Genomic DNA, 15,386 nt, shown 5'->3' with positions numbered 1-15,386 from the left:
TCATCAAATGAGTGCAAACATGGGTTTTTGCAAATTAATCTAATTGTTACAGTGGGTACGGAAAGTATTCAGACCCCCTTCAATTTTTCACTCTTTGTCATATTGCAGCCATTTGCTAAAATCATTTAAATTAATTTTTTCCCTCATTAATGTACACACAGCACCCCATATTGACAGATAAAAAAAAGAATTTTTGAAATTGTTGCAGATTTATTAAAAAAGAAAAACTGAAATATCACATGGTCCTAAGTATTCCCTTTGCTCAGTATTTAGTAGAAGCACCCTTTTGAGCTAATACAGCCATGAGTCTTCTTGGGAAAGATGCAGCAAGTTTTTCACACCTGGATTTGGGGATCCGCTGCCATTCCTCCTTGCAGATCCTCTCCAGTTCTGTCAGGTTGGATGGTAAACGTTGGTGGACAGCCATTTTTAGGTCTCCCCAGAGATGCTCAATTGGGTTTAAGTCAGGGCTCTGGCTGGGCCATTCAAGAACAGTCACAGAGTTGTTGTGAAGCCACTCCTTCGTTATTTTAGCTGTGTGCTTAGGGCCATTGTCTTGTTGGAAGGTAAACCTTCAGCCCAGTCTGAGGTCCTTAGCACTCTGGAGAAGGTTTTGTTCAGGATATCCCTGTACTTGGCCGCATTCATCTTTCCCTCGATTGCAACCAGTCGTCCTGTCCCTGCAGCTGAAAAACACCCCCACAGCATGATGCTGCCACCGCCATGCTTCACTGTGGGGACTGTATTGAACAAGTGATGAGCAGTGCCTGGTTGTCTCCACACATACCGCTTAGAATTAAGGCCAAAAAGTTCTATCTTGGTCTCATCAGACCAGAGAATCTTATTTCTCACCATCTCAGAGTCCTTCAGGTGTCTTTTAGCAAACTCCATGCGGGCTGTCATGTGTCTTGCACTGAGGTATGTGTGGAGACAACCAGGCACTGCTCATCACTTGTCCACTACAGTCCCCACAGTGAAGCATGGCGGTGGCAGCATCATGCTGTGGGGGTGTTTTTCAGCTGCAGGGACAGGACGACTGGTTGCAATTGAGGGAAAGATGAATGCGGCCAAGTACAGGGATATCCTGGACAAAAACCTTCTCCAGAGTGCTAAGGACCTCAGACTGGGCTGAAGGTTTACCTTCCAACAAGACAATGACCCTAAGCACACAGCTAAAATAAGAGTGGCTTCACAACAACTCTGTGACTGTTCTTGAATGGCCCAGCCAGAGCCCTGACTTAAACCCAATTGAGCATCTCTGGGGAGACCTAAAAATGGCTGTCCACCAACGTTTACCATCCAACCTGACAGAACTGGAGAGGATCTGCAAGGAGGTATGGCAGAGGATCCCCAAATCCAGGTGTGAAAAACTTGTTGCATCTTTCCCAAGAAGACTCATGGCTGTATTAGCTCAAAAGGGTGCTTCTACTAAATACTGAGCAAAGGGTCTGAATACTTAGGACCATGTGATATTTCAGTTTTTCTTTTTTAATAAATCTGCAACAATTTCAAAAATTCTTTTTTTTTCGTCTGTCAATATGGGGTGCTGTGTGTACATTAATGAGGGAAAAAATTAATTTAAATGATTTTAGCAAATGGCTGCAATATGAGAAAGAGTGAAAAATTGAAGGGGGTCTGAATACTTTCCGTACCCACTGTACATCAATGAGACACTCATTACTGACAAACGTCGTCTCTGGACTTGTCTTCATATGATTGTTTGGACCTCCACTTACAAGCTTCAACGCTGCGGATTCAGGGCTGTTATAAGGATGACAATCAACCACGGACACTCAAAGCAAAGAATAAACAAGAAAGTCTACAGTTGATGTAAACATGGGAAAAGTTTGGAATTTTCTGCCAAACCTCTGCCTCTATATACCTTTATAGTACCTCAAACTTGATCCAAACACCAAAGGCACTGTTAATCACACATGTGGTGATTTAAAACGAACCTGTGATTCCCTCAGTGTGGAGTAGACAATGTATTGATGTGTCTTAAGTTACTGTTATCACTTGTTTTGAGAAAGCTGATTGATTTGATAGTTCTTTTTGACTCTTCTTAAATGCACCTTATGATGTGCATGGGTCATATACGGCCAAAATATTTCAAAAGGTAAACAAATTTTATTGTTAATACTGTGCATTTTTTCTATTTTATGCACTTTGAGATGTTAACAAAAGGTTTGTTTTTTATTTTCAAAAAGTGGGGAAAAAAATATTGCTACTACCTCAGATTTTGTTCAGTTATTGCTTTCTTTATTGTTTTTGTGCCCCCTTTTTTTTTTTTTTTTTATATAAAGTGCCTGTGTCAGATGTGACCAAATTTAAAAGGGAAATAATGAACAAACATTACTTGTTTTTCAATATATTTATTTGTGTTGGTTTTAAAATATTACCTGGTGCTTACCGGCTGCTTAAATGTGGTCCAACTGAATTTGTAATTGAATAGCACCGCTTTATACTGTATTTGCTGAGTCCACATACTGATGAATTTAGAACGTTAGGAGTGCAAATTGAGAAAGAATTCGCTCATTAGTTAGGCATACTAAATAAAGAGGCCACTATTTTTCAAAATGCCCTAAAATATTTTGTGAAATAGTTTTCCCATAGTTTATTCTTTAAGAGTAGGATGCTATAATTTACATATTTAACTATAAAAACAGGATACTAGAAATTACAGAAATGACACAATGATTTTCAGCTTTGCTGTTGTGCTTGCTATATTTACTTATGACTTTTTCATTAGACAAAAGACAGATAGGTAAACAGATTAAACTTGACCAAAGCCTCCTCTGAAAAAAATATGTCCATAACTTCATCTCTCTACTCTTTTAATGTACCATGTTTTTTCTCTTCTTTGAATAATGAACATGTGATATAATTTAAGCTTACATATATAAAATAAATTTATATAATATACTTCACATTAATGGACTGAATGCTATTTAATTTATAAATTTCACTGAAATTACATGGCTAAATTACACTAAACATTTAACAAAAACACCAAGTACAAATGAACAGGTATTATGTCACATACACACATTAGTTATAAAAATTTTTAAATATGAATGTTTCATCACAAATTTAGATGAATTATTGGTGGGTGTTTTTATCAGGTCAACAAAGAATACACAAAAAGTATACAGTTAATGTTAAACAACAAATCACCAAGGCAAACAATGCAAGGCACAAAGTGAGAATTATTTACTCATTTTCTACTATGACACATACTAAACCACAATTTGGAATGTGTTCTCTTCTTTTCTTTACAAATTAAATCAAGGTAACAATGTGCCATCTTCCTACTTGCTGCAACCACAGCAAAATAACTGCTGTGTTTAAGAAATTTGGCATTGAAGGTCTGCGGGCTTCAATTTTAATTCTCTACATTATCTAGTTTTGCCTTGATAATGTCATTTCCCTGTATACAAGTGAGAGCAAGCCACATGTTGTAGAAACACGGCCTTGTTTACTTTTCTTATGTTTACACTTGGCAACAAGGCATCTGTTTAATAAATTAACTGTTGCGTTAAAATTTTCTGGTTGAGTTCTCCTTAAAATGAAATGAATAATGTTCTTTGAATGCTTTACAAAGTTTCCTCAAATATTAAAAGCTGGACAGTGATGCAATCAAAAAAGATTAACAAATAAGAGTAGCCCTTGTATAACATTTTACTGTAGCCAAATCTATACATTTCTAAATGAATTTATATATCAACAAGGCCTACTGACAGAATAGATGTGTTAATTGTCTGTAATCCAATCGAAAATAGCCTTCTTGAAAGTAAAGAAGGAAGTTGGGTCACAAACTGTAATCTTGACACAAGCAGACATTGCCTTAAAAAGCACCTGCACATTTAATATAGTATATAGTTTAATATGCACTATACAAAGAACGGAAAGACAAAATGAATTAATTTAACTAGGAAGCTTTAAGAAAAATATCTTCTATATCAAGAACTGCCCTAAGAACAAATGGATGGACACAAAGAGGACGGCAAATAAAACTTGTTCCTCCTCCTACCTGGGCATTCCAAACTGTGAGTTTGATCCAAGAGGGCAGACTCTGAGTCCAGATAAAAGTTGTCCTTGTCTCTCTGAATCTAAAATAAAAGCAATACAATGAAAACATGCATTTTAAGTAGAAAACGCTTGAATCAAGAGACAAAGGGGTTCTTTGCAATGCACTTAAAATATAAATCAGTGTATTTAAAAAGACTGATAAATACCAGCACATTCTTGAAAGACAGACATAGTTGTATTAGGCTGCAACTTTAACAGTTTAGAAAATAATTTTAAGTACAAAAAAAAAACCAACAGATGCAGTGGACATATTGTTTTGTTTTTGTTGCTAAGCATTGTCAGCCTAGTTCCAAAAATCAGAGAAACATCCACCCACAGTCAGACAACCACTTATTATGACAGAATTTTCTTACTAATATTCGCCCACACAGATCAGAGCAGCTGTTAAACTTCAAAATCATATTTGACAAAGGCAGTTCACATGGCACAACAGTAAAAAGCAAAGCAAGAATAAATCACATTTATTCAATCATTTGTCTGGGTGACCTGAGATCATAAAGTCTAAATGGCATAACAAATTAAAACTAAGCTTTTTTAAATATTGTTATGAGAATTGCATGCTTTGGGGCATTGTTAATCTGGATGAGATAGAGAGCACTCAAAAATTAATGAGTTATAATGACTTTCTGTACTGAAAGAATTAAGAGTTTCAATACTAGCATAGCCATAAATATTCACTCAACTCGTATTGAAATGTTCCTACAAAGATACTCAAAAGTGAATAATTAGGAATAAACTATTATAGAGGCAAGGTGGAATAGTGGCTTTGGTGGTTGACTTTAATCCATAACATGCCTCTTCAATTTTTAAACACCATTCTTAGGTTAATATTGCCATTGAGTGTTAATCTGAAGGGGATGAAGTTCCCTCACAGTTTCTGGCACATCTTCAGAACTAAAAGCAAAACTGTTAAACAAAAACAATAATAAAAATGTAATACTCCAAATGTAAAATAAATCTATTATTGGAACTTTAAGTCCATCACAAGCATAAATGTCAGCATAAAAGTGCTAAAATCTTCAGTACACTTATCTGATCTATAATTCAAGAATTAAACACCAACTATTATTTTTTGTTGTTGTTTTTTTTTTTTTTGTAAAGTCTGGAATTTTAACACATACCATACTGAATCTCATCTTTATCCACACATTTTAAAACCTGCTTAATCCAATTCAGCGTCACCTGGGGGTCAGAGCCAGTGCCAGGTCAATTCAGCACAAGGAAGGAATTGCCCCTGGACAGGATGACAGTTCATCACTGGGTTCACTCATGCAAAGATTCACTCTCATTCAGGAACAATCTGGAAATGCTAAATAAATTAACATGGAATTCCTTTAGAATGTAGCAGGAAAATTGGAGCACCAGGCAGAAAACCCATGAACACACCAAAAGACCATGCAAACTCCACGAAGAAAATGAACATACTGTAAAGCAGGCATGTCAAACACGCAGCCCGCAACAGAAATCTGTGCGGGCCGCATGACAGATCCTAGTTAGCACTAAACTTGTACAAAATGATTACTATCATTTGTAATTGAATCATTCTGCATCTTCGGCGTTACTTATTGACTTTTCTTACTTCTGCCTTCTGACAAAAGCGCATTTTTCCCATGGTATTACAGTACCAGAAATGTCATCTGCTAGTATAGCCACGAGCCTTATCCAAAGTTAATGAGCCGCGACATTGCAACTGAAGTGCTAGGCTGCAGCAGCCTGGCAGCAGGGGCGGCCTTAGGCATGTGCAAACTGTGCACCTGCACAGGGCCGACACGCCAATATATATTGAATATAAAACAGAAAGAGAAAATAATGACACGGCTGACGGCAATGTGGCCGAAAAAACATTGCGTTTCTTGTTAATTAGTACGCTGTATTTACAAATGTCGCTCAAGTTGGAGCAGTAAGCTATATGTAGTATTATAACGTTCTGCCGTAATGAGAATATCATGGGCTGCCACTTGGTTTTCAAGTTACAGACGCATATAGAAGCGTGTCATGAGCAAGAGGTGGCTATGCAGTGTCCGCAACGGACGTGGCCATCCGCTGTGCATTAGATACCATATTGACATTGGCGGGCGAAGGGGCCACCGATTCTTTCTCTGCCCAGGGCCGCCACAAGCCTAGAGCCGCCCCTGGCAGGTTACACTACTGGCTGGGCTGCTGAGATTGGCCACTGTGCAGAACTGACCATCACAAGTAGTAATAGCTTGCATATTTTCATGTTTTTTTGCTCTAGTTGTATGTAATTTTGTGCTAGTATTGTAACGAACAGTTAGTGTAGACTACAGCTAAAGATCTGTAGTGGATGTGAGAAGTTGGTGAATTATTAACAAATTTTTGTGATTTTAAGTTTGTAAAATTAGTGTAAGTCAGGGGGCTTTTTGCATATTGGCTTATTTTACAATATAAACTTTGAAGTAAACTTAGTAAAGTAACATTTGATTTTTGGAGGATTTGCTTTCCAACTTGAATTACTGAGCAATGAATTCAGTGAGCGTTTTCGTAATTTCAGTTCACACAAACAGGACTTTGCACTGTTTATGTCACCATACTCTTACAACGTTGAGAATGCGCCTGAGAATATCCAAATGGAATTGATTGAACTACAGTTAGATTCTACTCTGAAGGCAAAATACAACGAAGTTGGTGTGTCAGGCTTGTATGCTTACCTGCCACCCTCGTATGTACAGATCCGTAAGTTGGCATCGAGAGTACTGTCTATGTTCGGAAGCACTTACCTTTATGAGCAATTGTTTTCGTTAATAAAAGCTACCAAAACCCCACATCATTCAAGACTTACTGTCGAGCACCTTTCATCCCTCATAAAAGTTGCAGCTGCACAAGATTTCAAGCCCGATATTGACGAACTGGTTACTAACAAGAGATGCCAAGTGTCGGGACAAAAGAAATAGATCTCACACTGTAAGACTCCTATATAAGCAATGAATATAATATAATAATATAAGGACCTAAGAGGCCAAGACTCTAATTGTACGCTGTTGTACGGAGATTGTATGGAAATAAATTGCTTTCTTTAAACTTTAAACTAAATGTTACATTTTTTAAAGTTTTCAGTATTAGAAAGAAAGCTACAGTAACTTTGTATAATAGTATGTGTTTCCTTTGCGGCCCACTGACGCATGTATGGCAGTCGGAGCGGCCCACCAATGGTAGTGAGTTTGACATGCCTGCTGTACAGCATTTGAACTGAAACACTGGATCCATGAAGCAGGTGCACTTAACATTGCTCCACCATGCTGCGTGAATTTGATCAACAATAATATAAAAACTAAATTTCTTTTTCAGGCTTTGTGAATCAAAAATCAATCTCTCTTCCTACCAACACAAAATATTTTTAATTAAGAGATCTTCATTCTGCATAATTATGATGGGCAAAAAAATTTAACCAGTGCGACAGTCAAGATTCTTCACTGATTATTTAATATATTGTGCAACTTTCAATGCATTTAGTCAGTGACCACTGCTTAGTGTGCAACACAAACTCATACCAAAAATGCTTGCATTGTGACTTTATTCTCCACATTCATAAGTGGAGATTTGATTCTGCATAAAACTTTCAAATAAAATCAGCACAGTACTGTACACACACTGTACCATAAACTGTGGAAAACTGCACATTTAATTTGTGTGGAGACTATTCTCCAATATCTCTCTAAGGATATTTGAAGGCTAATACTGTATATAAATTATTTTGAATGCAACATTGTTCTTGATTCATTTAAACCTATGCAACAATAAGGTAAAATTTATTTAACAGAATTTGCTCAATTCAGTTGCTTTTGTTTTGTATTTCTTTGGTGTACAAATGTGCCACTTTAATATGAAACCAAAACAATACTAGATTAAGACAGTACACTCTTTATGACAGTGGTCTTTCACGAAATATAAAAGAGAAAGACATGTCCAAATCATCCTAAATAGCTGGATGCAGAAATCATGCTAAAATCTGACCTGTGTGAAATCAGGTAAAAATGTTAACAGTGTTGCCATCTATTTATTTAGTACTAATTTTGTTACTGCAGAGACACTAAAGAGAAGCATTTGTCCACAAACAAAACACCTATAAAAAGTTATATACACAACGTGCATCATTAAGGACATTATGTTGTGAGGGTCTATTTCTTGGCCCATTTGCTCTACTCTTTTGCTACAGATCAGAGTAACTTTAAAAAAGATTTAGCTTACTTTTCCACACTACCTAGCTGACTCTTTAATAGTTAATAAGGCTTGTTTATTGTACAGCATATTTTATTCTTCTTTTATCCTTGTTTTAGTTATAGCCACTCATATTAGTATCTATCCGTAAAATAAAATTTAAATAAAATCAAATGAAACGTCTTTAGGATACATTTTAAGAATTAATTGCCAATTAAATATTACAGATGTGGCAAAAGTTTATTATTTAATATTTATGGAAATTTAAAAACCTATAAAAATGTGATATTTTGTTGGTAAGATTCACTTAAGTTTGAGTGGTATACAAAATGACTACTTTTACCCCCCTTGAACTTCAATTGCTTCTGCTTCTCCATTGCCAAATATTGTACTGTGGGTAGAGTACATAAAATGTCAATTGTGTTTCTTCAGTATTTATTCAAGTATGTGTTGTGTTTTGTCTGACCTTTTTCTTGTATAAAATTTATACGGTATATACCTGAAGAAGAATTTCCCCTCTGCACCTGCAAGGACTTCACTTATTACAGCACTTTATCAATATTGAAGTAGGAGTTTCCTGTTAGTTCCATGTTGCATATATTAAAAGATAGGACTGCGCATTTCAGGAGAAAGGGGAACTTGAGTGGAGGGTGGACATGAAACTGAAGGGTAAGAATGGTTTGGCGTGGTTGAGTCCGGACTTCGCTCCAGCCCAACCAGAGTTTGTACCTTGCTGCCATCCAAGCGTGAACACGGTTGCTACTGTACTAAAAAAGGCAGTGATACCATCATGCTAAAATAAGGCATCCATTTAAATGACAATTAAAATGTTAGTTTCCAATCAAATATTAAATCTCTATTAAAAACAGGAACTGTCAACAACATAGCTAAGGTAATTAAAATTACTAAACATTCAGCAATCCTCTATTACCGAGATTTATCACAAGAGAGCTAATAAAATAGAAAATGTAAGAGTTTTTATCCCAATGCTAAGCATTTGAATTCTAGCACGAAGGTTTACATAGGTGTTGGATCCTGACTTAATATAAACAATGTAAGATATTTGATTATCACCCTGGAAACAGATTTAGTTAATCTGTCTTCATAAAACCTACTCAGAGCTAAATTAATTGTACGAATTTAGTTATGGTTGGCAGATAAATGGCATGTTCTACACTTGATTAATGATTTGAGAATGAAATTTCTAAATTACATTCTTCAGACAAAAATTTAAAAGCATGATTATGGCCACAAGGCTAAGAAACACAGTAATGAACCCTAACGTACTTTTCTACTGTACACAGCTTGGCTAAGTAATAGTTAATTTTTTCCACAGTCTATATTTAATTGCCTGACTGTTCCTGCAGGCCTACAGGGCATAACACAGAGCCTGCAATACTTTTTTTTTTCTTTTTGAAAGCAATGAACAATGCATAACACTGTATTCTCAAACCTTCCCACTGCTGGACGGCACAATATTATGTAGAAAAAAGAAACTGTACATCATGCATAATCAGCTTTGAATACCACGAGTCTATGCATGGCGTCATGAAAAAGACCCAACAAAGTTCAATCTCTGCCTTAATAATTGGTAAATTACATACTTTTGGAATGTTAAAAATAAATTAGTACATTTGAAATGTGCTACATACAGCACAGCTGTACAGAATATTGAGTGAAAATATGAAATCTAAAAATAGTATTTTCTTCAAAGATGAAAATGAATCTTGCTCATCTTTTATTACTTTATGCAAAAGAAAAAAAAAAACAAATCATAGGTTTGCACTGAAGCTACACTGATCAAGCAAGGACAAAAGCTCAATTATGTCTGAAGGCAAAAATACTATTTGATACACTTTGAAAAATATTTGTAACGAGTATGTTTCTATATGTAAAATATATGTGGTATGCTGAAGTGTCAGTCAGTTCCTACAGTATGAATTCCTATACCTTAAAAAAAAAAAAAACATTAATAGAATATGAATTCCTATCCCAGTATTGTTTTGACTAGTTTTATCCTACAGTCAACACATCTGACAGGTGAACAGGAAACTAAACTGCGAGCCCATTTTCATGTATCTGTTTTAATGACGTTATCGAGACTGGTTTTTAACCTTTTGGGGTCTCTAAGCAATAGACCTTTGTACTGGAGGCCCCTAACTGGCTGCAGAGCCGCAAGCAGTCACTTACAGTAGCTCACTGAAGCCAGCAAAGATTCCTGGATGTATATAATTCAGGGTTAGGTCCGACTTTGCATCCAGTGGTACAAGGATTTGTCCTGGCTCTATAAACTTGTAAGCAAGTTTAGAAAACCAAAGGAGTTTTAAAAAAAAATGCACTTTAAATATATGAAAAACTATTTTACAAATTATTGAACTACAAATATTTAGCATCTCTAAAATTTCATTAAACACTAGTTTGTAAGAATGAATAATTACTGCAAGTCTGAGATCTTATTTGTCTGAATTTCATTGAAGGTTTTCTCTCAAATTATCAACTTTAGTTAAGTGTCTGGTTTTTCAAAGGAAAAAAACTTTAATCAGTGAGTCATACAGTCCAATTGTTGAAGTCCTAACAAACGTCCTGGAAAACAACATTTAAAAAGTATTGCCTTCAGAACCACCAGAGCTATTTCTGTATTTAAATGTAGAAAGTGTATTTCACAGGGCTGATGGGAATCAGCTATTCTTTAATTTAGCTAAATGTAGGTTTAGGCCCATTCTATTACAGTGGAATAAGTTATTATCTTTTAAAACTTCATTTTTTAAAGGAAAATCAAAATAGCATTAAACAACAGTTTGGGATCTTAAGTCTAGGAGTAAATGGGACAGAATCAGATACGTAATGATCTCCTATTCACTGTTAACAATGATAAATAAATCATTTAAAAATTTTATTTTATGCTAGTACTGCCACCAACAACTGAACACCAGCAAAACAAAGGAGCTGGTGGTGGATTTTAGGAGGCCCAGGCCCCTCATGGACCCTGTGATCATCAGAGGTGACTGTGTGCAGACCTATAAATAAATACCTGGGAGTGCAGCTAGATGATAAATTGGACTAGACTGCCAATACTGATGCTCTGTGTAAGAATGGACAGAGCCGACTATACTTCCTTAGAAGCCTGGTGTCCAACATCTGCAATAAGATGCTGCAGATGTTCTATCAGACGGTTGTGGTGAGTGCCCTCTTCTACGCAGTGGTGTGCTGGGGAGGCAGCATAAATAAAAGACACGCCTCACGCCTGGACAAACTGGTGAGGAAGGCATGCTCTATTGTGGGCATGGAGCTGGACAGTTTGACATCTGTGTCAGAGCAACGGGCGCTGAGCAGGTACCTGTCAATCATGGAGAATCCACTGCATCCACTATCATCTCCAGACAGAGGAGCAGCTTCAGCGACAATTTGCTGTCACTGTCCTGCTTCACTGACAGACTGAGGAGATCGTTCCTCCCCCACACTATGCAACTCTTCAATTCCACCCGGGGGGTTGGTTGTAAACGCTAATATTATACAAAGATATTGTCTGTCTGTATACCTGCATTGTCATCACTTTCATATTTTCTTTATCAGTATGCTGCTGCTGGAGTATGTGAATTTCCCCTTGGGATTATTAAAGTATCTATCTATCTATCTACTCCTTCAAAGACAATTACTTTAACAATGTAAAGTGGTGCTAGGAATAGGAGCTTACAATGAAATTTTCTGACAATGTTGTGGTGTTATGGGTCCACAGCTCTCCCAGCAAAGGCCAGCAGTTTTATTTAAATAAATAATCACCGCGCTCGTGGCTTAGGAGGGGGCGTAGTGACTGTAGCGAGCCGCAGGGCGATCTGCGGTGTGGGCGTTTCTCACCTAAGTGCACAGGTGAGAGACTGCCCACATCCGTGATCGTTTCTGTGGCTAATGGGCTGCAGCTGCCATGTCCTCTCTGCATATATAGAGAAGCCCGAGACGGTTAAGGGAGATAAAGAGGAAAAGAAAGGAAGGAGAACGGGAGGTAGCGAGAAGACAGAAAGCAGGTGGAGAAAGTCGGTGTGAGGAAGGAGAGCGAGCGAGCGAGATCAGGCTCACATTAGAAAGCAGGCAGCTGGGAAGAGAGCCCACGAGAGGAGTGTTTGGCCGACACTCAGTGGGGCTGAAGTAAGCGGTCGCTCCAGCTGAGCGACTAAGTAGCTGGCGTGACCAGCAGAGGAATCGATTTGGCTGTTGCTAGGAGCGGGAGTCGAGGAGGCTTTGGACTGGTTTAGCCTCAGCGTGAGCGCCTTGGCCGCTGAGGAATTGACCAAAGTCTTGGTCCAGTTGGGAGCCCGACGAAGCCAAGGATCGGAGGGCTACCGGACCTGATTGAAGGGCAGCTGTTCCTGCAAGTAGGCAACTCTCCTGTAGAGCAGCCCAGATGGGTGTAGCAGGGAAGCCGCCATGGTAACAGAAGACACCAGGCTTTTTGGTTTTAACATATTGCTTCCTGTGACATTTTACCTTGTGGCTTTTAGAAGAGTTTTTCTATTGTTTTTAACCTCCACTTTTCATGTTTTATGGATTATTTATTTAATGAAGACTCTGAATTGCACAGCACTTGATTTGGACACTGTTTTGACTGTTTTAATAAAAGCACTGTTTGCACATTTATACATCATCCCCTTGCTCAAATGTTATTGCCTCACTGTCTAGCTCATCGGTGACATTACCGACGGTGTTGGATACAAGGGCTCCCTCAGCTTCGATAGGAGCACGGAGCTGAACCCGCATTGTCACAAATGTCAGAATACATTCTTTAATACGTAGCTACACAACATAGTATTATTCATAGTAAAACTTAATTTCATGCACTTCTTGTTAAAACTAAAGAGGGACTACAGTCTAACCCTTCTTGTTTGATATACTTTCAAGTACTGGCATCTCTCATCTACATGTTTATTATTGTCAGGTGTTTAAAACCTTTGGACTACAATTTTAATCTCCCTATCTGACAGTCACAGAACTATTAGAAATCCTCACTTATTAAAAGCACTACACTTTAATAATTACTTAATAATAAGTTATCATAACACACAAAATATTAGTCACTTGCCATAATATTCTGGCCAAATGGGAAGGATAAAAAAAACCTGCCTAACTGCAACAGGAACATGAGATCCAATACTACTTAAAAATTATATTTATATAAAAAAAAACTGAAAATCGAGAATTGTCAAAGTATATACCAGCTCTTTATTAATGACGACAACCTAAACTACTACTCTTCACTGCTATCACTTAAGACTAACACGCTCTACTAAAGCACAAAGTTTACTACATTAGTTTGCTATACTCTCGTCCACTTTGCTCCTATTTGGTGGGGAAGGGGAATTTTAATGTCTATTAGATGCAGTACAGTGATCCCTCGCTATATCGTGCTTCGTCTTTCGCGGCTTCACTCCATCGCAGATTTTAAATGTAAGCATATGTGAATATATATCGCGGATTTTTCACTGCTTCGCGGATGTCTGCGGTCTACAGTACGTGTGCTTCCTCAGTTGATTTGCCCATTTGAATTCAAACAAGGGACCACTTTTGAATTCAAACAAGGGACGCTATTGGCGGATGGCTGAGAAGCTACCCAATCAGAGCACGCGGTTAAGTTCCTGTGTGCTGCTGATTGGCTCAGCGACGGAGTGCTGCATTAACCAGGAAGTCTAATCTCACTCATTCAGCATTAACGTGCCCCTGCTACTGCTTCACAAGCGCCAACAGAAGATGCAAATGATTGCAGAAATGGTAAAAGTTTTGCATATGTTGAAGGATGGAAACAGCTACATCTCTGCAGAACACCATTACAGCATCAATGAGTCCACGATTCTTTTTATTTAAAAAGGAGGAAAAGCATATAAGATCTACAGCCGCAGTGTCCTTTAACCAGGGTGCAAAACGAGTTGCAAGTGGACGTCATAAGGCAGTAGTCTGGATGGAATCTGCTTTAGGGATTTGGATTGAAGAGTGATGGAAGAAAAACAACGGGGGTGCTAAACAGTTGCCTGAAGAGGCTCTTTTAGAAGAGCTGTAACTAATACTTACAGTACTTATTACATGTACATAGTTTAGTGTCACTGTACACACATTTTACTGTATACAATTTTTCTTGCATTGTACGTATTTATTGCTGGTGGCCTGTCTGTCGTAATGGCTGTAACATATGTGATATCGGAGACGCTCGATATCTTTAAAATAATATTTAGGTTTTACTGTATGTAAACTGTGTTTACATACATAATTTCAACGAATCTTACCTAATATCTAAGAGAATACAAAGGGTTTATGCTGTATAATTGTGCGTGAAATGTTTATAATAGTGTGGGAGAAGTTTATAAGGGCTTAAAATATATAAAAATAACCATATAAACATATGGTTTCTACTTCGCGGATTTTCTTATTTCGCGGGTGGCTCTGGAACGCAACCCCCGTGATGGAGGAGGGATTACTGTATGTTCAGAATAGTAGACATGTTCAAATAACATTTTAAAAACAAGATGTTACACTGAAGATAAAGTAAAAATATAATTTGTAGAATTAACAAAAATTTGACTTGTGTTCTAGATTTGTGTTTAAAAAAAAAAAAAAAAAAAAAGCACAGACGTAAAAACACCTACTATGAAACTAACATAGCAATAGACCACTTTCCAGTACATAAAAAATAGACATCCTTGAAGACAAAGCCCTGTGCTCAAACAAGCAGATATAAATAAGAAATATGCTAAAAATGAATGACAATGCGAGGGTTGAACCAAAGTGATTAACTGAAAGAGAAACAGCTATGTTGAGGGAAAGAACAACCACACAAAAAAATGAGGGTGCAGTAGATGTGACTGTTTAACAAGCAGGTTTTGCATCATTACAAAAGTGAGAATAGAGACAAGACATAAGACAGTAAAAACCTTCATCATCGAAGTCTCGTCCAAGCAAAATTTTGCGGAGAACAGGTGTTTCTAGATGTGCTGTCTAAGCAATTCTGCAGCAGCATAAACAAACTGAGAAGGTTGAGGACTAGAAGCACAATAGCTGGCAATGGAAGCAGAGTGCAGCAAACATGAAGTGCACCAAAAGCTTACTTCCCTCTGAAATATAAAGATGTCCAGCTCTGT

The 15,386-nt window shown here is 37.4% G+C and overlaps 1 protein-coding gene across 6 annotated transcripts in view; it reads right to left on the bottom strand.

Annotated features, from left to right (window-relative positions):
• akap13 (A-kinase anchoring protein 13) overlaps positions 1–15,386 on the bottom strand; it is a 335,986-nt gene that overhangs the window by 149,923 nt on the left and 170,677 nt on the right. For all 6 annotated transcript variants that reach the window (XM_051920829.1, XM_051920831.1, XM_051920830.1 and 3 more), the window contains exon 9: positions 4,031–4,109. In XM_051920829.1, the coding sequence (XP_051776789.1) occupies positions 4,031–4,109 (79 nt within the window). The remainder of the gene's footprint in view (positions 1–4,030; positions 4,110–15,386) is intronic.

Source organism: Erpetoichthys calabaricus, chromosome 17 (assembly GCF_900747795.2).
Source record: "Erpetoichthys calabaricus chromosome 17, fErpCal1.3, whole genome shotgun sequence".
Taxonomy (NCBI): Eukaryota; Metazoa; Chordata; class Cladistia; order Polypteriformes; family Polypteridae; genus Erpetoichthys; species Erpetoichthys calabaricus.
Note: the sequence above shows the minus strand (reverse complement) of the source record. Positions and strands in the feature narration are given on the sequence as shown.